This window comes from Salvia miltiorrhiza, chromosome 2 (assembly GCF_028751815.1).
Source record: "Salvia miltiorrhiza cultivar Shanhuang (shh) chromosome 2, IMPLAD_Smil_shh, whole genome shotgun sequence".
NCBI classification, from domain to species: domain Eukaryota; kingdom Viridiplantae; phylum Streptophyta; class Magnoliopsida; order Lamiales; family Lamiaceae; genus Salvia; species Salvia miltiorrhiza.
Genome location: NC_080388.1, coordinates 54,162,776 through 54,187,188, shown reverse-complemented (window position 1 = coordinate 54,187,188; position 24,413 = coordinate 54,162,776). Strand labels below are relative to the sequence as shown.

Genomic DNA, 24,413 nt, shown 5'->3' with positions numbered 1-24,413 from the left:
CTTTCAGTTTTAATTTTTAGAGACGGGGGGAGTAACTAATAAATTCAAATTTAAGGTGTGTATATTATAGGGTGTGGTTCTATATGTGGAGAATGCTATATATTTAGAAAATAGAGAATGACAAATAAATCAATGAATGTTTCCAAATAAAACTCATGAACATACATATCTAATTAATATGTTAAAAAACACACTCCCTCTAGAATTTGAACCCAGGCGGGAATGTCTGTTCATGCAGAACCTTGATTTATTCAAAAAAATTATAGACTTATTCGGAAGGTCATAGATTCATTCCCCATTCTTTCAATATATAACATTCTCTATTGAACTCTTCTCTCTCTCTCTCTCTCTCTCTCTCTATATATATATATATATATATATATGTATATATGGGTTATAATGAGAATGCTATCTTTCGTGAGAAATGAGAATGATCGCATAAGTCAGTATTAGTGTTGCATAAGCTGCAGTTTAATACTGCGCAAAAATTTTACTTGGGTTCGAATCTTAGAGGAAGCGAAAATTTTATCTAATTAATTAAATTTTGTTATGCAGTCATTACAAGCAGCTTATGCAACATATATACTGATTTATGCAATCATTCTTCATTCTCACCACATGTATCTTTTCTCATTTGATCTTCTCCCTATATATATAATACTCCCTCCGTCCACTAAAAAGAGTCTCATTTGGGGTTCGGCACGGGTTTTAAGAAACTTGTTAAAGTAGGTGTAAGTGAGGTAAAAGTAAATTTGTAGGGGTAGTGTTAATGACAATTTTTAAATGCTTAATCTCAATTAAGAACAACACATTTTTCATTCAAACCGAAATCGATTAACACTCTTAATATTCTCTACTGAACCACAATCACTTTTACACACAATTACACAAAATAATTCAAAGAAATAAGCATAAGAAAAAAAATCTGCTATAGCTACATTCAAATTTGCGTACATTCAGAAAGAAATAAGCACCATCAACGAAATTGTATACATTTAGATTTGCTATAGTTACATTTAAAATTTATAGCTACATTTAAAATGAAATTCAGTTTTCCCACACAAATTCAGGACAAAATCAGTAAATGAACATTTTGGAAAAAAAAAATTGAGTTTGGGGTTGTCATCTCTCCGGACGGTGAGATGGAATCGAAGCTGGGGGCGGCAATGGTTGCCAGAATTTTAGAGACAACGAGGGGTTGTCGTTGTTACCTGAGAACGGAAGGGGTGATTTTTGGGTCTGGAGTGAGAAATAGAGAGAGTGATGGATGAGGGGCGACAGCGGCAGCTGGTCGTCCTGCGGCGGCTGCTGATTGCTGCGGTCAGTGGTGGCGCTCCTCGTCAGGGAAGATAGGCGGCGCCGAGCTGTGCATGTGGCTCCTCACCTTGAAGAAGAAGGCGACGATTTGGGGGAAACTTGCTTTGAGGGAGGCGACACACATTTACAGAGGCAGTGATTAATAGGGTTTCAGGCGAATGAACAATGAAGGAGAGAGGTGGCGCCTTAGGGTGAAGACTGAAGAAGGTGAGAGGCGGTGCCTAAGGGAGGCGATTTAGGGTTCATCGAAGATGAACAATGAAGAAGGCAGAAAGGCGGCGAGTCTTTAGGATTTTTTAGTGTTTCATCTTTGAGCAGAGATGATATTGACTGAGAAATTAAGTGGTCAAACATAAAGAATTCTTAACACTTTTATTGTTAATCGTTTTTAAGTAAGTTTAAGTATGGATAATTCTTAATTATTGAGGTGGGTTTTCAATGGCAAATAAAGTAAATACACAAATTTATAAAGGGTAAAATTGTATAAAAAGTGAAACAGGACTCTTTTTTGTGGACAAAAAAAAGAGGGGAAATAAGACTCTTTTTCGTGGACGGAGGGAGTATTATATATATATATATATATATATATATAGGGAGAGGTTCAAATAAGAACCACTAATAAAATAAGAACAGAGAACCATTTTAAGCCATTCGATCATCAAGATCTACGGTGAATGCATCATCTTGGTGGATGGATGCAGATGCTGGGATCGAATCCTGAAGAGAGCAAAAAAATTATTTTTTTTTTGAATGCATTAAATTTAATAGTGGATGCATTAATTTGTATAGCAGATGCAGTAATTTTATTGGTTCTTATGTTCTCACGATAATTGTGGTTCTCACTATAACCGCACCATATATATATATATATATATATATATATATATATATATATCTGTGTGTGTGTGTGTGTGTGTGTATGTGAGGATGAGTTATACTAAGATTGTTATCTTTCGTAAGAAATAAGAATCATACACAAGTCAGTATATAATGTTGCATAAACTTCTTATAATGACTGCATAATGCAATTCGATTAATTCATAAAATTTTCACTTCCTCTAGAATTCGAACCCAAATAAAAATTCACCCCATTTAATAAATATTAGGCATAAGATTTGAAAATATAATGTTGCAGATTCATTCTCATTTCACATCACATTTGTCCATTCTCATTTGATCTAGTTTCAATTGTTTCAACTAAAAATTAAGTACTGATTCATAATATTATAACAAATTTTATTTTAATAAAAAATATTATTAAACTAATAGATATAATAGTGGACATTGTGGCACATAGAAAATTGAGGGATGTGCGGATGTGCTGCTTAATTTAGTGGTAGCGTGATTAAAGCCTAAAATCAAATGTCTTAGGTTTTAAGTCAATCGTCACGCGATCTTTAAATTTACTTATTTTTTCATAAGAAAAAGTTTGAGAAACACTCGATCTCATTTAGAAAAACTTGGGAGAAGCATAGTATCGAATCAAAATACCAAGACCTTGCAATTGAACTGTGGAGATGGCCGCTTCATGCTGTAAGTCATGCTATGTCAACTCTCCGGTCACTATGAAAACAATACAGGTGTTAATTTTGAAACAAATTAAAAGGTTGTAATATTATTCCAACATTTTAAAGATCGTGTTAAAATTATAAAAATATGACGACACCAACAACAACAACAACAAAAAAAAAACTCAATTTCTCATTTTTTTTTGTCTTAATTAAATGTTGCAAAACTTGTTGGTTGGCGGCACAGATACTGCAGCTGCAGCGGTTGAATGGGCTGTACATGAAATCCTCAAACAACCACGTACAATTGAAAAGGCCAAAGCAGAACTCAACAGTGTGATTGGAGGAAATAGATGGGTAGAAAAGGATGACTTGACTCACTTGCCATACATAAATGCCATCATCATGGAAACAATGCGCCTACATCCAATTGCTACATTGTTAGGCCCCCATTGTGCCATTGAGGATTGCAACGTTGCAGGCTACAACATATCAAAGGGGACAGTGGTCCTTGTCAATGTATGGAGCATAGGGAGGAACCTAAACTCGTGGAATGCGCCCCAAGAATTCTTGCCAGAAAGGTTTGTAGGAAAAGAGATCGAAATGATAACAGGAATTGATTTTGCTGTGTTGCCATTCGGCTCGGGCAGAAGAAGATGTCCCGGAATCAATCTCGGACTTAAGACTGTTGGAACCACGTTGGCTAATTTGTTGCATGGATTTGAGCTGAAATTGGAGGAGGGCATGAGGCCTTAAGATATAAATATGGAAGAACAATATGGACTAACCACCATTCTTAAACACCCTATTTCCATCATCATGGAACCAACATTACCAAGCTATCTTTACTAAATTCTTATTGCTTGATCAATAAATATTATCTATTGATATGCGGTAACTTTGTTTTTTTTTGATCGGTAAAATTAAAATTTTATTAAGATAAAAAGCAAGGCACCAGGGATGCCAATCAAAACAAGAAGGAAAGATTGAAACCCTTTGAGCACCACATGGTGAAAGGGATTCTCAACTCCAAAACTTTATAGACCTCATTCCAACTCCAAAGTCTACCCTTGATCTGTAAAACAAGTCTCTCAATATCCCAAATCTTTCCTTGAAAACGACTCTCGTTTCTTTTTTCCCATAGTGTCCAAACCGTTCCCACCCATAACGCATTTAGCAATCTTCTTCCTTTCTTCTTTTTGGCAGCAGAGATGAAGGAAGTGTAATGATGGAGAGTACCTCTAGGATTTGTCGTTTTGATGTGTAACCATTGGAAGATTTGGTCCCACACCGCCGCAGCTTTCGGGCAATGAAGAAACAGATGTTCCGTCGTCTCCTCTCCAGCGACACAGGCGTTGCATCCTCTCTCTTCCCAGCTAATTTGAATTTGTCGTCTTCTTAAGTTGTCACATGTAGCCAAACGATTTCTAAGACATCTCCACGCTGTCACCTTGGCTTTGTGCGATGTTGGAGCCTCCCAAACCATAGCCATCTCAGCCGGTTGAGTTTGTTGCACCTCTCTGGAAGCCGCCACCAAATCATAAGCCGACTTTGTTGAGAATTTACCGTCCGTAGTTGCCCTCCAACTCCATCCATCAGTTAAACCTGTAGAAGGGACAAAAGCAGCAACAAGTCTCAAAAGTTCCTCCACCTGTCCATTCTCTCTTTCCCTCAAATCCCTCCTCCAATTCACCGACCACACCCACTCTTCTCCTTCCCAAAACCCACTCTCTCCGACAAGGGCTTTCTTATTCGAGCACAAGTTATACAATCTCGGGAAAGAGAACTTGAGAGGTTTGTTAACAGCCCACACGTCCTCCCAGAACATTGTATTCATCCCATCCCCGAGACTGTGTTGAAGGTGATCAATGAACCATCTATCGTCTCTTCCTCCCCCTTTCTCCACAATTTTCGCCCACCACCCCAACTGCCCACTTCTTCCCACCATCGAGCAATCCCCCTCTTCGCCCCAGACAAGTTCCCCATAAATCGATTTGATTACTCTCGCCCACAAAGCTCCCCCATCCACCAAAAATCTCCAAAGCCATTTAATTAACAGAACATGATTAAACAATTCCACATCCCGAAACCCAAGACCTCCTGTTTTCTTATTGGAACACAAGGAGCTCCATTTAAACCAGGTGATTCTTCTCGACTGAGAGTCTCCACCCCACAGAAATCTTGAGAACAAGGAATTGAGGTTCTTGAGCACAGTCTTGGGAATGAAAGCGTAGGCCAGTTGATATACCGGAATAGATTGAAGCACCGCTTTGACAAGAGTGATCCTCCCTGCCAACGAGAGAGGTCTTTTTCTCCAGCTTGCAATTTTGTTTGAGACTTTATCCACCAAGAACTTCCACTCGCTAACACCATTGCTTCGGCCTCCAATTTTGGTTCCCAAGTAAAGACACGGGAAGTAACCAATCTTGCAATGGAGAAACGAAGCCCATGTCCTCTCGACTGACACATTCACTCCCACCGTCATCAGGCTGCTCTTCGCGAAGTTGACAGCAAGACCCGAGACAAAATGAAAGAGAAGCAACAGACTTTTCAGTGATTCCACATTACGCTCATCAGCCTCTAAAATAAAGATGGTGTCATCCGCGTACTGGAGGTGTGTAATCGGCACTTCATCCTTACCAATCTTAACAGGAAACAATAACTGTCGTTCCACTGCTCTCTCAACAAGCGCATTCAATCCTTCCGCAACAATGAGGAATAAGAAGGGAGACATCGGGTCACCCTGTCTCTATGCGGTAACTTTGTTGATGACATTTAAACGTAACTTAGTTGATACTCAATTTCTCTAATTAGATGTTCGGAGTTTGAGTCATTTTGAGTGAGCGTAGAGGTTTGAATTGCAACTCAATTAAAAAAATAGAGTTCGAAGGTTTTTTAGGACAATAACTTAGGTTGATTTGGAAATTAGGACAAAAACTTTCGAACTTGTAAAAATAAGACACTAATTTTTTTAGAGTAAAATAGGACACTAATTAATAAGTTTTGCACCCGCAGGACATTTCTCGGCCAATTCTCAGCCGAGAAAATGTCCTATTTTTACGATGCTTATTAATTAGTGTCCTATTTTACTCTAAAAAAAATAGTGTCCTATTTTTACAAGTCCGAAAGTTTTTGTCCTAATTTCCAAATCAACATAAGTTATTGTCCTAAAAAATCCTTTGACTCAAAAAAATGTAATTCGCGCAATAAAATTTCTCAATTTCGTTGCTCCTAAATCATAATCTCATTTATCTCTGTCTAACACCCAAGTCACACTTAGAGAGAGCTCTGTGCATGTGTGTGCCAACTTCTATCTTTGTACTGTGTTTGTTGAAGTATAGTTAGTTTTCTGTTATAAGTATAGTTAGTTTTCTACATAAAAGAATATTACATCCGTCTCATTACAAATGTCCCAATTTTCATAATGGATGTCCCATTACAAATGTCACATTCATTTTTTGAAAAATAATCAAGAGAATAATTAATTAATGGGCCCACCGCCTATTCTCTCCTTATACATATTTTTACAAATTTCAATGTATCTTTTTCTCTCCATCAACTCACTTTATCTACTAATTATACAATTTAATCTCTGTGCTAAAAAATAATGAGACATTTGTAATGGGAATGAGGGAGTATTAATTATATGAGAGAGAGAGAGAGAGAGAGATCAGATAATATCATAATAATCTTAAAACAAAATACTACATATTACAGTGAAATTCATAAAAATTCAAACTGCCCCAATTTATATACTCTCTCCGTCCATGAATCATCTTCCCATTTGGTGTTCGGCATGGAACTTAGGAAAGTTGAAAAATGTGATGTAAAAGTGGTGTAAAAGACTAAAAGGGTAGCGTTAATGTATTGTGGTTACTTTTACTAATCTTGCACTAACTATTTCACATTATTTTAAAGCTTTGACTTAAAGTTTTTTTTTTATAAGTTATTTCTTGCTTTTTTTTAATGTTTAATTAAATTTATTCTTAGTTTTTCGAATTAAACTTTTAAATTCTTCTGCATTTACTACACATGAATTTGAATTAGTCTTTTAAATTCTTCATTAAAAGGTTTTTGAATTAAACTAAACTATAGATGACAATTTAATGTTGGAACACGAATTTAATGTTGGAATATGAATTTAAAGTCTTTTAAATTCTTCATTAAAAGTTTTTTGAATTGGTTTCTGATGAGGAGTAATATGTGCAGAGCAGAGAAATGATATAAATCAGAGAAACGGGCCTCACTAGTGGAATGAATACATCAAAGAAATGGACTATGTCAGAGGAACCACCTTTGATCAGAGAAATCACCTTCGCTAGAGAAATGAACTTCACCAGAGAAATGGGCTCTCGCAGAGAAGTCAGAGGAACGACCTACACCAGAGAAGCCGCTCTCGCCAGGGGAACGGTCTTCGCCAGAGGAATCACCAGAAATGCGGGAAAATCTCCCGCGTAAGGGCAATTTTACTATTTTGCCCCTGACCACGCAAGGCGCATGCTCCAATGATGAATTTACTCTTTTACCCTTTATGTGTAATCTATAAATAGTTGCCTACGTGCTCTTTGTAAGGTTACGCTATCTTCACTCTTAATACTACAACATTCTTTCCCTCAAGCTTTCGATCTTACTCTTCTCTTTCAATCTCCAAGCAACACTAGGTATATTTTATCATCCTATCACAATTCACCGATAAAATTTATATCCACTCGATTACTTTTCACCAGTTTCAGCTGCCACGAATTTAATGCTGGAACACATAGATAATTGTTTAATGCTGGAACACAATTCAAGGTCAGAAAATAAAGAGACTTCATTGAGCATTTAAATTGACTTCATTGAAATGTTTGCAAAACAAAGCTAAAGTGGCGCCATTTTCTATACTAACACCCTCCAAAACATTTGGAGGGAATTTTAAATCCCACCTACCTACTAACTTTGTTAATAAATACATGGAGTAGTAGTTGAACTCATTTAATTTTCTCAACTACACAAAATGGTAGAACTTAGGGAAAGCAGTAAACTAACAGAAAATAAAAGGAATCAAATTGCACAATGGCTGTTGCAACGAAGTTCGAACGGCAAAGTGAAGTACGGGGCTAAGCAAGAGGCTGCCAACATCTTCAACACAAGTGGCAGGACGATCTATACGATCTGGAAGGAGGCAGCGGTGCAGCAAGCAGTCGGCATTCCTATAGCATTAAAAAATATGAAAAAAGGCTCAACTCACAAGGACAAATTCAAACTCGATGCAGAAAAGGTAAAAAGTCTAAGTGTTCTACAAAGATCATCAATTAGAGTGATGGCATGTTCATTAGGTGTTAGTAAGTCGCTTCTTCATACTTGGGTGAAAAGCAAGGAACTTAGGCCACATACCAATTCCATCAAGCCGTTCTTAACTCCTCAAAACAAAAAAACAAGGCTGCAATGGAGTCTATCACAGCTTAGTGATGTGAGTGAGATGGGAATGAGGAAATTCCAAATAATGTTCAACACTATACACATAGACGAGAAGTGATTTTATCTAACCAAAACTAAGGATGTGTATTACCTTTTGCCGGATGAGAAAGAACCTTATCGAACTTGCAAAAGTAAGAGATTTATTCTAAAAATTATGTTTCTATCTGCAATTGCACGCCCAATCATGGATGAACAGGGAATGTGCTCTTTGATGGAAAATTGGGCATTTTCCCTTTCACAAATGAAGATGAAGCAAAAAGAAACTCAAAGAATAGAGCAAAAGGCACTATTGAGGTTAAACCAATACCAAACATCACAAAGAACATCATGAGGGACTGCATGATCGCTAAGGTATGCATTTACTACGTTATGCTATCAGAATTTAGTGTTTAGAATTCATCATTTAGCTTTTTTAATATCCTCCACAGATGTTACCTGTTTTTAAGGCCAAGTGGCCTGCATTTTCAAGTAAACACATATTCATACAGCAAGACAATGCGAAGCCACACATCAAGCCTGATGACCCGGAGTTTCTAGCAGTTGCAAGATCAGATGGTTTCAATTTCCAACTAGTCTGCCAACCTGTGAACTCTCCGGACACCAATGTCAATGATCTTGGCTTCTTTAGAGCAATACAAACATTGAAGGAACAGAAACCAGCCAAGGATGTGGCTGGATTACTAAAAAATGTGCATGAAGCATACTTAGAGAATCCACCACAGAAAATCAACCATGTCTTCCTCACTCTACAGAGATGTTACCATGAGATACTCAAAGCTAAAGGGGATAACAACTACACAATCTCTCATATGAACAAAGAAAGATTGGAAAGGGCAGAGATTCTACTAGAAACTCTACAAGTAGAAGAACTCCTCGTGCAGGAGTGTGTGGAGTACCTAGAGGGTCTACAAGATTATGACAGCAATGAGAAGGCAGCACAACAAACCATGGAGGAAGCAGAGATGCAAGAAATCATTGAGGGGTTCATGCATGTGCAAATCAGTTAGAGTAGTGTAGGAATTCCATTTTGAGTGTGTGGAGAGGTTCATTTTGTATGTTTAAATCCTAATTAAGAAACCTCCAAACTAAGTCATAAACTTAGTGGTGGCTTTCTTAGAAGGTAAACAATTCCTCTCAGATTAAACATCATCACTGGGGCTGTCTAAGACCAAGTTATAGTATCTGTAATCATCAATTTAAGTCTGAAATGCAGGCATCACCAACAACAAATATTCAGAGAACATATACAGAGACACTAGAGCACATATACAGAGCACCATAGCACATATACAGAGCACCATAACACATATACCAGAGCACCGGAGCACATATACAGTCTTAATATTCAGAGCACATATTAAGGCACAACCAGCAAACAACAAACACCATAGGCATCACCAGCCAACCAAGAACACAATAGGCATCACCAACCAACCAACAAACCCCATAGGCATCACCAGCCAACAAACAGACCCCATAGACATCACCAGCCACCAACAAAACAAAAGAGACGATATAATGATAAAGATATCACCTTAATCGAGCAGATCTAGTATGCAAGGCAAAAAGATGCCTAGGGTTTGAATGTAGCGGCGGCGCGCACAGGGTTCTGAAGGCGACGGTGGCGAGTGGGGCACCGTGTGCCGGCGCCATTAAAGGTCGAGTGAGAGACAGCGGCGACCATTCCTCGACAGATCCAGGTGTCGGAGTCGAATCTACGAAAGATTTAGTCTCTGGCACCATGAATTCGGTCGAATCTATGAACGATTCAGATTCTGGCACCATAAATGCAGATTCCGGCACAACCCCTTGAAGATAACTCGCATACGAAATGGCGGCATCTTCCATCGAGGGGAGACGGGATCCCCTCATTTTTCCCTCTGATTCGACTTCCCATTCAAGTAGATAAGTGGGAGGAATCGTAGGAAAGTCATCCATAGGTAAATCGGCGGAAGTTAACTGGTGGGACGAACAAGATGATCGGAGAACAATGAGGGGTGGGAGATCGGCGGAACCTTCAAGAATTAGGGTTTGCGCCGAATGGAATTTTTTTTCCTTTTTAGGGAATAAAAATAGAGACATAAGTTAGGTGATTGGGCCGAAAAAGGAAAAGGCAAATCAGATTTATTAGCCCACTTAATTAATTAGGGTTGCTTAATTAGTGTTTTTAATGTAGAATAAGGTGGGCCCAAAATGGTAGAGTGTAGTAATTATAAAAGTAATGGAGGGTATATATGTTCAAAAAGCAGAGTGGGAAGTTAATTGGTGGACAAAATTTTAGAGGCAAATGGGAAGTTGATTCGTGGACGGAGGTACAAGGTTTCTATTTGTATGCATGCGATTATAGTCTTAGGCAGATTTCACTGCACTTGTCTTAATTATATCATAATTGTGATAAATAAATTTAAAAGTTAATAAATTTTAATTTAAAATTAAATCATAATTCAGATAAATCACTACAAGAAACTGGGCGGATACTGATGAAATTTTCTGTCGGTAAATTCTAATTTTTCGTAAGTAAATGTAGTTACCGACGGAACACTAACGCCGATCATCGGTCGCCACTAAAATAGTCGGTATTCGATCTACCGACGAAAATCGTTGTCCATTGCTGAGTCACCGATGCTGGAGGCGACGGACAGCCCGTCGACAACCATGAGATAGATCGACGGGTGGAACAATCGCCGCCGGGGGTGGGGAGAAAGGAGAGTAGCAGCGCTGACATTGCGGGGCGAGGGAAAGGATCGGTGGTGGAGTTCTGCGGAAGCAGGTTACGTGAGATGAGAGAGATTTATTCCAAAAACAATTAGGGCTCACAGACGGACACAAGTCTGTCGATAAACTAAAAAAATATATTTTTCAAAATTTAAAATACAACGACGGATACTATTCCATCGGTAAACAGTAAAAAATAAATAAAATAAATAAATAAATACATATAACGACGAATACGTTTCCGTCGTAAGACATTCCATCAGTAGGCCGTCGAGAATTCCATCGATAAATTGATGAAAATTTTCTCGGGCTTCGCCGTTGGCGATTCCGTCGTTATTTTCGACGGTAAATCCGTCGTTGATTTTGGGACGGAAACTTAGACGTCGGTATTTTTGTTGGAGTCCAACTCCATTTCTTGTAGTGAATTTGACTAATATGGTTTTCGTTCCTCAATTTCGCATGATTTGTTGTCATTTCCCCCATGATTTGATTGTTAATGTGTGTTTGTATCCCAATTTTGAGCTTTGTTGAGATATGATGCTTGGTGTAGCTTTGGAGTGATTTTGGAAAAAAGCAAGGATCAATTGGGGGATTGGGAGGACATGAGATTGAAGTACACCTCGAGAGGAATCCGTGAGCGCAAATGGCGACGGAATCAGAGCTTGGACGAGGGAAAACGGAGCCGACAAAGCTAGCTGCATATGGCCCCACGGCCGCGGCAGCCAGCCGTGGCAAGGAGCAGTAGCTCGCGGTCACCACCGGCGGCCGCGAGTGTGACCGCGGCTCATGTGTGGCGAGCCCAGAAGACCACCGCGGTTTGAGCCGTGGCCGCGGGCCCGACCGCGGGCCACTGACCTCCGCCGCCGCGTTCCCAACCACGGTCTCAGCCGCAACTGCCGGGAAAAGGCGGGTTTCCTCCCCCAAGTGGGCCCAGACGCGATTTTCAGCCCTTAACCCCTATTCTTTCCTCATTTTTGAGCATTCATCACACACACTCAATTATAACACCCCGAAATCTTCCACACCAAACCCTAGCCTCTATCAATACTTCCAACTACCATTTGAAGAGCATTGAAGAGGAGAGAAGGAAGAAGAAGCCCATAAATAGGATTTGCCACCTCTTGCTCTCTCTTTCATTTATGCACCCCTTTAATTTAGGTACGTTGATTTTGAATATGTTATATGGATGATATAATTAGGGATGTAAACAAACCAAGCCGCTCGCGAACTATTCGGAACTCAGCTCTAAAAAAGCTCGTTCAAGTTCGTTTAGAGAAGCTCGTAAAATAAACAAACCAAACTTGAGCTTAGTAGTATTCGGCTCGTTAGCTCGTGAACATGTTCGTCAAGTGATTCAGCTTGAAAAATATAAATTATTAGTAGACATAACTTATATTTATCTACTAAAATTAATAATAATTGTATTAAATCTCTAATTAATTTTATTTGTTATAAGAAAATAATTAATATATTTATTATTTTAAATAAAATAATTTATTTTTAAAATAAAATAATCAATATTTTGAATATAAATATAAATTTAGAAAGTTCGTATAGGCTCGCGAGCTGCTCGTGAGCCTCAAAGTATTCGGTAAGTAAAGTTCGGGATTCGATTCGATACTTAACAAACCAAACTTGAGCACACCACTATTCGGTTCGGCTCGGTTCGATTACACCCCTAGATATAATGGATTGATTATGTTGCTCAATATATGTCTTGATTGTTCCTTTTATCATTATCTTTTCAAGCTCTAGTTTTATTCCTTGTATGAATTATTGGCCACTCTTTGTACATTTCTCATTTGTAATTTGAATCTAGACAAATTACAATAGATTAGGTGCTTGAAACATATCGACTCAATAAATCAGGAGGTTGAGAGTTGGGTGATAGTTTATCGATCCTTAGTGCTTTTGAGAGTTATAGGTTAGAAGTTGACCGGGGACGACAACTATGACCTGTAATCTACGATTTTAGTCGTCCGGGAGGGGGCTAGAACTAGTTGAGAGATCACTCTAGATAAATAGGTAATAACAAGACTAATATTGAGCTAACTTGAAGTCTATGGCTAATCCATTGATGCCTAGTCCCTGAATCACCTTAATCACTTAGTAATTCACTCTACTTGTTTTAATCTTACTTGTCTTTGAACTTGTTAGGTAATCATTAGATAATCAAACCAACCACTTTATCATTTAGTCTAAATAGCCCTAGTACAATGAATTAGGATAATCACTTGAATTTGACCACTAATCCTCGTGAGATACGACATTACTTTCACATATTGCAATTATCTGTATACTTGTGGCGTAGGAAAAATAATAGCGAACCGAATTTCGATGAAAATTCTAATTAAAAATAAAAATTTTGACTAATTAAATTCTAATTAAAAAAATATATCAAAGCTCTAATTCACTCCTAACTAGTATTATTAATTAATTAGCTAGGGCCGCCGCATCAAAGTTTTTGACTTATAGTTTTCTCATGATTTTTTTGTTTGATAACTTGATCTACCTTATGGCTTGATAGACACGTGTTTGATTTTTTTTTTTTTTTTAAGAATTATAAGAGGTATCTATTATACAATGAAATAAGTTATGGGATCATTAGCTACACAAAAATGGAAAAGCTAATCGTGCGCAGACGGAATTAAACTCAAAACCTCTCACAAAGAATGGTGCATGCCTGAACTTTGTTTGAGCTAGGTCATTGACGATTTTTTTCCATTACTTTAATTGGGGCATATTATACTAGCCACATAATTAATTACTTCATTCGTCTCAACTTTTAATATCCATTTGAGAGTGACACGAGTTTTAATAAAGTGATTGAGTGTGTTGTACGTGGAATATAAGAGTCTCATTTTTATGTGAATGTTAAAATAGTTAAAATAATTAAAATGAAGTAAGGATCCCACCTACTTTTATTAAAAATAGAAATTGATAACAAAATATGAGATGAACTAAAATAAAAATATTAATACTAAAAATTGGGGTTGGGGAATATAAAAATTACTGAAATTCGATTTAACAAACAGAAATTTTCATACATTTCTCGTTAAAGCGAGGACACGTGAAGACTACTTAAGCACGTCCTTTACTAGAAGAAGAATTAAAAACCTAATGGAAGACTAATATTTAATGTTCTGTTGAAAATTATACTACTAAAAGCCAATTAAACATATATACTTTTTCCCATAGCCTAATCATGTTAATGGAAGACTAATATTTTCTGTTGAAAATTATACTACTAAAAGCCAATTAAACATACTTTTTCCCATAACAACCTAATCATGTTAGTGCATAAAAAGACGGAGAACATTTCATTTCGAACTTTTCTTCGATACAATGTTGACTGAAATTATATCATGTTCGTACATAAAAAATTTGTCAAAAATTTCATTTTCGGTATATAAAATATGACAAAAAATTTAACATATTTATTTATAGTAGTAGGGTACATATGATTCTACTTAGGGGTGTAATCGAACCGAGCCGAACCGAATAGTAATGTGCTCAAGTTTGGTTTGTTTAGTATCGAATCGAATCCCGAACTTTACGTACCGAATACTTTGAGGCTCACGAGCCTAATCGAGCCTATATGAACTTTCTAAATTTATATTTATATTCAAAATATTGATTATTTTATTTCAAAAATAAAATATTTTATTCAAATTAATAAATATATTAATTATTTTCTTATAACAAATAAAATTAATTAGAGATTTAATACAATTATTATTAATTTTAGTGGATAAATATAAGTTGTATCTACTAATAATTTATATTTTTCAAGCTGAATCACTTGACGAACATATTCACGAGCTAACGAGCCGAATACTACTAAACTCAAGTTTGGTTTGTTTATTTGCCGAGCTTCTCTAAACGAACTTGAACGAGCTTTTTTCGAGTCGAGCTCCGAATAGTTCGCGAGCGGCTTGGTTTGTTTACAGCCCTAATTCTACTATCTTATTAACTTCAATTCTTCATTATTTACAAAATTTGTCATTAATGAGACTCTTACTTCCACTTTATAGCCACTCAATTTATAATCAATCAATTTAAAATATGTTAATGGGCGAAAGTACCCACATTCATAATTTATCTATCAAAACTATATACTCCCTCCGTCCCAGGCCAATAGGCCCAGTTCCTTTCGGCACGGAGATTAAGAAAGTCACTTTTTGATAGGTAAATGGTGAGGTCCACCAACAATTAATGTTTTAAGTGTTCTCTTATTTTCCTTAGTCACATTTGTTTACTTAATCGAATTCAGGAACAATCAAATGAGAAATTAACATAAATTGAACACAGTAAGAAGCAAAGCAAGATCTGCCGAAATCCATGAGAAATTAACTATAGGTACTGCAGAAATCGAAGAGTAAGAATCTGATAGAGAAAACAAAATTCCAAAAATCAAGAACAAAAATTTCCTTATTTCATTCTTCTTCAACTTTCAGAACTGAGGATGAAGAACCCTAAATCAAGATCTGCAAATGAAGAACCCTAAATCAAGAACTGAGAAATCAAACTTTCAGAAACTTTCTACCAAATCAAGAGCTTAGAGGTGGCGGCGAAGACGGAGAACGGCGATGGTGGGGGCTCTGAACCGTCCACCGACAAAGAAGAGGAGGCGGCTGCACAGTCTTGAGGCGGCGACGGATCTGTGTGGCCGGAGCTCTGGAGAGTCAGCGGCACCTCTCGTCGTTGAGAGAGAGAGAATGGAGAGGGGGCGGCGGTGATGGAAATGGCGAAGGTGAAGGGGAATTGACGGAAAGGGAAAGGGGAAGGTTTTCCGTCGAGATAGAGAGGGGCTCTGAACCGTCCACCGACGAAGGAGAGGCGGCGGCGGCACAGTAGAGGCTGTAATCTTGAGGCGGCGGTGGATTTGTGTGGCCGGAGCTCTGGAGAGTCAGCGGCGCCGCTCTGTTGTTGAGAGAGAGAGAAGGGGGAGGGGGAGGGAGAGTCAGCGGTCCCGCTCTGGAAAAAATTGGGACGAAAATTTCTTGAATGAATGAGTAGATTAGGGTTGATTAAGGGGGTATATCCCCTTTAATTAAGTAACTCTTGATTTTTATTAAAGCCCTAATTATTTCCAATTTTAGACTGGGCCTATTGGAGTGGGACGTCCCAAAAAAGAAAACGAGCCTATTGGAGTGGGACGGAGGGAGTAATAAATATACTCAATCTATCCAAAAGTAAAGTGATATTGATGGGCTTGCATTGTTTTTTGTAAAAGTTCTTACGTACACAATTGTTTTTGTGTAAGAAAAGTGTAAGATTGTTAGTTGAAAATTGTACAAAATATGAGAAAGAGACATTTATTGCTAACTCACGTCACTTTGTAACCCTACACTACAAAAAAAAGAGCTTTTAGTGGCAACAATACGAGTGACGATCGTATTTATATCACTATAAATAACTTTATAGTGACAAAAAAAAATGTTGTCACAAAATAATGTACCAGTGACAAATTTTGTTGTTGTCGATAATTATTGTCACTATATGCCAGTGACGAACTGAGTGTTGTCACTGTAAATATGCATGTAGTGACGATACGATATATCGTTGCAAAATAGTGTAGCAGTGACATATTTAATTATTGTCAGTATTTATTGTCACTACATGTTAGTGATGATCTTGTTTTTATCACTACAAAATATAGATATAGTGACAATATTGTGTATCGTGACAATACTGTGTAATAGTGACAAATTATATTGTTGCGGATATTTAATGTCACTGTATATCAGTGACAATTATATTTTTATCACTACAAGTTTGAATATAGTGACAACACGTATTAATATCACAAAATAGCATAATAGTGTCAACTTTTGTTGCTGTCATTATTTATTGTCACTATATATCAGTGACAATCTTTAAATTGTCACTATAACCATATTTATAATTACAATAATTTATTATCTCCACAATGATTATAACAGTGATAAATTATATTATCGTCGGTATTTAATGTCACTATACGTCTGTGACGATTGTTAAGTTTGTCACTGCAATCATATATATATTGACAATATATTATAGTGTCACCACAAAGTGTAATAGTGACGTGTTTTACTGATTGTCATCATTTGTTGTCACTAAATTTCTTTGTTAAGTTGTGACAGTTGTTTCATTCGTCACAAAAAAATGCATTAGTGACAAACTTAATTGTTGGCAGCATATATTGTCACTATATGTCACTATAGAATTGATAATATTGTATAGTAACTAACAAATTAGATAAAAATATTAATTATGATAAATAATTTAATTTTTGTGACAAATTGTATAATTGACATTATATTAATATTGTGACAACCTTTAAAATTATTTTTTGTTACTAAATTATTATGGATTTGTGACGGTAATTATAGTGATAATAATTTATGTTACTATAGAAATTCTTTTAGTCACTATATTAATTTGTTTCAGTGTTAAAATAGATTTGTCACTAAAATAATATTGTTATAATGACAATAAAAAATATTTATTTTGTGACGACTATACTGCGTGACATTATTACGGAATAGTAGTGACGATTGTATCATGTGACTAAATCGAGACACTTTAGTGTCGGTAACCACATGCCACTATATACAAATTATTTTAGTGATAACTGTAAAATGTGACTAATTGATGAGGTTCTAGTGATGAGAAAGACATGCGACTACATACCAAATTATATAGTGACAGTAAATAGATGTGACTAATTGATGGAGTTATAGTGACGATAAAAAAATGCGACTATATATCGAGTAATTTAGTGACAATTAAAATGTGTGACTACATAAGTGATTTCTTGTGACAAATAATTCATGTCACTGGAACAATGAACTACAGTGACGATCATTGAACGTGGCTATAAAATTGAAATATAGCGATGACTAATTATTGTCACAACATCATCATCTCCAGTGACATCATCTATCACTATACCTCAATATGTAGTGACGTTATTTTGTCGTTGTCACTAATACTTTTAGTGTCGGTGCATACAGTCTCAACTCAACGACGAACACAAAAGTCGTCACTAACCACTTATAGTGACAATTTTGGTACATATAGTGACAAAAAATGTCGCCACTAAAAACTGTTTTTTTTGTAGTGCTAATATATTGTAGGTTTGAAAATTAAAAAAAATTAGGGCACATTTGTGTTATAAAAATATTAATACGAATGCAAAAAAAAATACAAACTTATGTATATTATGAAATAAAAAAAAATCCGAAGCTAACGGCTTAACTAGCCGCTGATAACCCTTAGCCGCCGTCATTAGCCGCAGGGATAATTTCCCGGCGGCTAAGGGTTATCGGCGGCTAGTGATATATTTAAATGTAGATTATTTTTCTAGATGTAAATATATCACTAGTCGCCGATAACCCTTAGCCGCCGGGAAATTATCCCCGTGAATAGTGACGACGGCTAGTTAAACCATTAGCTTCAGAATTTTTTTTATTTCATAATATAAATAAGTTTGTATTTTTTCGTCTTTGTATTAATGTTTTTATAATACAAACGTGCCCTAAGTTTTTTAAATTTTCAAACCTAAAGTATATCAAAGTAACGTGAATTAGCAATATATGCATATTTCTCATATTTTGTACAATTTTTAACTAATAATCTTACACTTTTCTTACACAATTGTACTTGTGTAAGAAAGTGTAACAACTTTTATAAAAAACAATGCAAATTTATCAACATCATTTTAGTTTTGAGTAGATTGAGTATATTTATTATAAGAGTTGGTAGTTTTGATAGATATGTTATGAAGTGAGTAGTTTGAATTTCAACCCATTTAAAATTATACTATGTATTTATATATAGCGAAATCCTTCCATTTACAAAGTTTTGGCAAGCTATAATTCTCACGCTCAATGTAATTAAATTATGGCTTGTAGATCAGAGAATGCATTTCAAGATTTACAAATGTCTATAAAAAGAGTCATGTCTTTCACTTAAAGGTAGAGTGAAAAGAATGTAAATTGCAAGTTGTTTGTCAGTCTATTATCTTTGAATTGTTGTTTCAATATTTTGCAATTTGCATAACGTGAATGACATACGAAATCCCTTTAAAATCTCTAACTATCGAAATTTAATTACTATCCTTTAAACAATGAAAATCACAAAAAAAAAAAAAAAGCCACTTTGAAAAACAAAAGAACGAAAAAACGTCAAATTCCTAACCGCTAGATATTAAAAGTAAGGGTTAAATTTAATTCTTATTTTTCACATTAATGTTGATTTTTATTATAACTTCTCCCTATATATATAAAGAGATGAAAATGTTCAAGTAAGAACCACTAAATAAAATAAAAACAAAGAACTATTTTCAGTCATTCAATCATCAAGATCTACGATGGATGCATCAGTTTGCTGGATAAAAGCATCACCTAAGTTTGAACCCTAAAAGGAGCATACATTTTATTTTTTTCGAGAGCAATAATTTTAGCAACGAATGCATGAAGATTTATAATATATAAATTGATTATAATAGTTCTTACATTCTCACGAAAAATATGATTCTCACTAGAACCACACCACACGTTATATATATATATAGGGAGAGGTTCAAGAAAGAACCATAAATAAAAGAAGACCGGAGAACCATTTTCAGCCATTCGATCATCACGATCTACGGTGGATGCATCATCTTGTTGGATGAATGCAGATCCTGGGTTCGAATCCTGAAGGGATCATTTTTTTTTAATTTTTTTAGTGCATTAATTTTAACAGCGAATGCATTAATTTTTACAGTGGATGCATTAGATTTTTTATGGTTCTCCCGTTCTCACAAATAATGTAGTTCTCTCTAGAACCACACCCTATATATATATATATATATAGATAGGAAAAGGTTCAATGGAGAAATGTAAATATTGTTAGTAAGAAGAAACAATCTCATCCACTCGATTAACATAATCTATGATATCTTATCTCTTAGTGCATCTGTCCACGTCTCTGCACGTGACAAAATTTGTCTCGTCATCATATGAACATATAGATGCATCACCATATATATATATATATATATATATATATGCGTATTATCATTGTTCATCTATCATTTTTCCTATGGAGAGTTGTTGGATTCTGTTTGCCTTACTATATGCAGCTGCAGTAGCCTTCATCTCAAAAATACTCCAATACCGCTCGGAATCGAAGCGTAGAACCCCACCGGGCCCAAAACCATGGCCTATAATAGGCAATTTGAACCTTCTTGGCTCAATCCCACATCAATCCCTCCACCATTTATCCCAAAAATATGGTGAAATTATGCAGCTAAAGTTGGGAAAATTCCCAGTTGTGGTGGCATCATCTCCCGATATGGCCAAACAGTTCCTGAGGGTGCACGACGCGAGCTTCGCCTCCAGGCCCCTGCTGGCCGCTGGCAAATACACCAGCTACAACTACAGGGACCTTGTGTGGGCCCCTCACGGCCCATACTGGCGTCAGGCTCGCCGAATCTACACCTCCGAGGTCTTCAGTGCTAAGAAGCTCGAGCTCTACCACCAAGTTCGTGCTGATGAGATGCACAATTTCCTCTCAGCCCTCTCTGGGAAGACTCTCGTGCTCAAAGACCATTTGTCGCGTTATAGCTTGTCAACTATCTGGAGGATGATTTCAAGAGACGAATATTTTAGTGAATCAAACCCTGTTCTAAATATGGATGACTTGCATGAGATGGTGGATGAGTGGTTTATGCTCTCTGGAGTTGTCAATATCGGCGACTGGATCCCGTGGCTCGCCCCCTTTGATCTCCAGGGTTACGTCAAGAAAATGAAGGCTTTGAACAACAAAATGGACAGCTTTTACAACTATGTCATCGATGATCATTTAGCTAGACGAGCTGCCCAGAAACACCAATTCGCCCCCACCGATTTTGTAGATGTTTTGTTGCAGATGGCTGAGGCTGGTCAGCTTGAAGTTGAGCTCACAAGGGATTGTGTCAAGGCATTGATACAGGTTTTTTTTTTTAAAATTTGCCTTTCTTTTAATTAGGTAAAATCTCGAGAAATTTTTGTAACTTTGTTAATTTGTTGATTATGGTTGCAGAATTTGATCGTTGGTTCCATGGATACGTCTGCGACGACGATCGAATGGGCTGTACACGAAATCCTGAGACAGCCGCACATAATTGAGAAGGCGAAGGAAGAGCTAAACAGGGTGATCGGAAGAAACAGATGGGTGGGAGAGGACGACTTGGGTCGACTGCCTTACCTAGAAGCCGTTGTGACGGAGACGTTCAGGCTCCACCCGGTGGGCACCATGTTAGCCCCGCATTACGCGATTCAAGACTGTAACGTTGCCGGATACAACATATCAAAGGGGACGACGGTTTTCATCAACGTGTGGAGCATAGGCAGGCAAGCGGGGGCGTGGGACTCGCCCGAGGAGTTCTTGCCGGAGAGGTTTCTGGGCAGGGAAATCGACATGTTGGGAGGCGATTTCGCGTTGTTGCCATTTGGCTCGGGCAGGCGGGTATGCCCCGGATACAACCTCGGACTCAAGGTTGTTCGAACAACGTTGGCTAATTTGTTGCATGGATTTGATATGAAATTAGTTGATGGCATGAGGCCTGAAGATGTGTCTCTGGAGGAGGAGTATGGACTTAGCACGCATCCTAAGCATCGTCTTGCCTTACTCATGGAGCCTACTCTGCCACCACATCTCTACTAAATTATGTTGGTGTAACTGCTAGAATACATGAGCTCGTGTTTGTTTTTCAAGCATATAGTATAGTATGTGCCATTTGAGCACTAGATATATGAAATAAATTGAAATTGTGTTTTGTGTATCTGTCATCATAAGCTTTGTTTTGAGTTCAAAAACAGAGAGTTATACCTTATTTGATTTCACTTGGTGTTGATTATACTAGTGTATCATATTTGATGTTCCACTTTGTATTCCATTTTCAATTTTATTTTCTTATGTATGTTTTCTTCAATTCTAATTTTATATGCTTTAATTTAATTTTGTGATTATTAACTAGGGTTTATTCCATTTAATTAGAGTATATAATTATTTTTTATTATTTAATTTTACTTTTATTAACTATAGGTTGATAAACTCAAAGTTATAGTATATAACTTTTTAAAATGTTAATCTTTTTCAAATAAAAATTACGTACAATTAATAATATTGTAATAAATTTTATTTTTATATAATATATTGTATTAAAGTTATAGAGCATTTGATCTCATCCCGATCATACTAACACAAGATAACATGTACATATATAAATCAAATATTAATTTATTTAAAATTAATATAGGCCTAGACCACATGAAAATTAAGAATATAAATAAACATATTAAATTCACTATTTCAGAAGCCCAATAACATATTTGCAAGCTCAACAAAGTTTAAAAAAAAACTTTTTTTGTTTCGGCCCAACATACAAAGTTGAACCTTTCATATAATGAACTTTTAAAGCTAAAAATACTTTTCATATAATAGGCATGGTAATTAAGAAGAAAAGTGATTAAAGGATAAAAGTGAAAGATAGTGATAGAACCCATAACTTATTGTGAGAAAGAGTAGTTTTTTTTTGGAAGGGATCATTATTAATGGGACAAATACAATAAAAATTGAGCTATTATATTAATAGGTTGGAGGGCGAGTAATATACATAATACACTATTCTCTCCTCTTCTACCTATTCTTCTTCTTTTTTTCTTTTTATTTTTTATTTTATTTTCTTTCTGTAGAGGGACTCGTCTACATATCTTTGAGCCCCAGCGGATTCATCTATTTATTATCAAAACTATAAATAATTCATTTGGGTTATGGCAAAAAAATACACGAAATTTGAAAAAAGTTGCAATTTTCACTTGAACTTTCAATTAAGCTTCAAAATACATGAATTTATATTTTTGTTGCAATTTTCACCTAAGTTTGACTTTCAACGAAATTAGAGCTTAATTAACAGTCGAAAATTCATCTGATGTTGGTCTAACTTCTAATGATAATGAGTATTTAGAAACTCGGAGGTCTAAGAAGACAAAAATTAATATATTTGACTTAATTTCGACTGTCAATTAAGCTCTAATTTCGTTGAAAGTCAAACTTAGGTAAAAATTATAATAAAAATATAAATTTATGTATTTTGAGGCTTAATTGAAAGTTCAAATAAAAATTGCAACTTTTTTCAAAGTTTATGTATTTTTTCACCAGGAACCCTAATTTATTCTGCTAAATCTTGATCTCATTCTATTTGTTTTTGCCTCTAACACTGGCCCCAGAATTCAGCAATATGGCCCATTGGGGGTATAATTGATTACGCACTAAACACCTTCAATATTTTTTTTAAGGAAAAAAAAAACTTCATTATTAAGTAATGTAGCCCTATAAGGCTTTTTGACTCGATCAACCCATAATTTCTATGCAATAACTATTTGCGTCCTAGTCAGAAAGGATCATTCACAAATGTGGACTCAAGCAAAAATTCGCCTATGCCTACCAAAAAAAAGCGAAAATTCTTCTAATTGTCAAAGCTTCTAGCAATTGCCAATTATGAACCCTCTAAAACTAAGTTTATTATTATATTGACTAGTACTGATAAAATAGTTATTATAACATTTAATTGTCTTCATCAAATCTAGAGATCTAATGCATGTCAGGTTATGAAAGATAAATGGAGTAATTTAAACAATTTACGGAAATTTCTACTATATCAGACATCATTTGACATCTATAGTAAAACAAATTTTATTCTTACTTGCTTAAAAGTATTTTCCAATTACTTTCCGAACATAATTTGACATTTACAATTAAATAATCTTCCAATCATCAATCTTATGTTATTGCATAATTCTCACAATTAAAAGGAGTGCTCTTTTAGCAAGGGTTGTACTTTATGCATCATAACTTGCACCTCCCCTAGAAATTCAAATTACTCAGAAATTGGCGTCGGTAGCAAAAATTCAAAATTTACAACCGCAAAAACGTTTTCATACACAATCAAGTAAAAAACAATAATTACAAATGAAGAAAACAGTTAATCCTAATAAAAACTTTCTTATTTGTTCGATGCCAATAACTAGAAGACTATTAATTACTCCAATTTTGGGTGAGAAGGCATACAAAAAAATAAGTCATTTTTGGGTGCGAAGGCATACAATACAACAGACAACCACTATAGAGTGCACATTGTATTGCATATTCAAATTAAATAAAATTATTGTATGATTTATAAGCATATAATTTTAATAATATAGTTTTATTAATATTGATATGTTTATATGATATCAAGATTTGACTCACGAAGTCCAACTTCATTACTTGATTTATTGCATTTTTGTTAAAAGATGAATCTCGACTAATTCGGAAGTCAGCTCTGCTCAGATACGTCGATAAATTTCATTACTTGATCGCCAAAAAAAGTAAAAATAAAATAAAAATAAAACAAAC

General features: G+C 35.8%; 3 protein-coding genes across 3 annotated transcripts; 2 read left to right on the top strand and 1 right to left on the bottom strand.

Annotated features, from left to right (window-relative positions):
- The first annotated feature begins 3,041 nt into the window (after positions 1-3,041).
- Positions 3,042-3,581, top strand: LOC131009749 (cytochrome P450 71AU50-like). The gene has a single exon (XM_057937157.1). The coding sequence runs from the start codon at positions 3,042-3,044 to the stop codon at positions 3,579-3,581; it is 540 nt and encodes a 179-aa protein (XP_057793140.1).
- LOC131009748 (uncharacterized) lies at positions 3,578-5,559 on the bottom strand. Its single transcript, XM_057937156.1, has 3 exons — positions 4,964-5,559; positions 4,431-4,675; positions 3,578-3,630 (listed from the first exon to the last, which is right to left on the bottom strand). Exons 1-3 carry the CDS (start codon positions 5,557-5,559, stop codon positions 3,578-3,580), a joined length of 894 nt encoding a protein of 297 aa, XP_057793139.1.
- A 14,485-nt stretch (positions 5,560-20,044) lies between these two features.
- Positions 20,045-21,859, top strand: LOC131010271 (dimethylnonatriene synthase-like). Its single transcript, XM_057937722.1, has 2 exons — positions 20,045-20,966; positions 21,057-21,859. Exons 1-2 carry the CDS (start codon positions 20,076-20,078, stop codon positions 21,678-21,680), a joined length of 1,515 nt encoding a protein of 504 aa, XP_057793705.1. The 5' UTR covers positions 20,045-20,075; the 3' UTR covers positions 21,681-21,859.
- Positions 21,860-24,413: the final 2,554 nt, after the last annotated feature.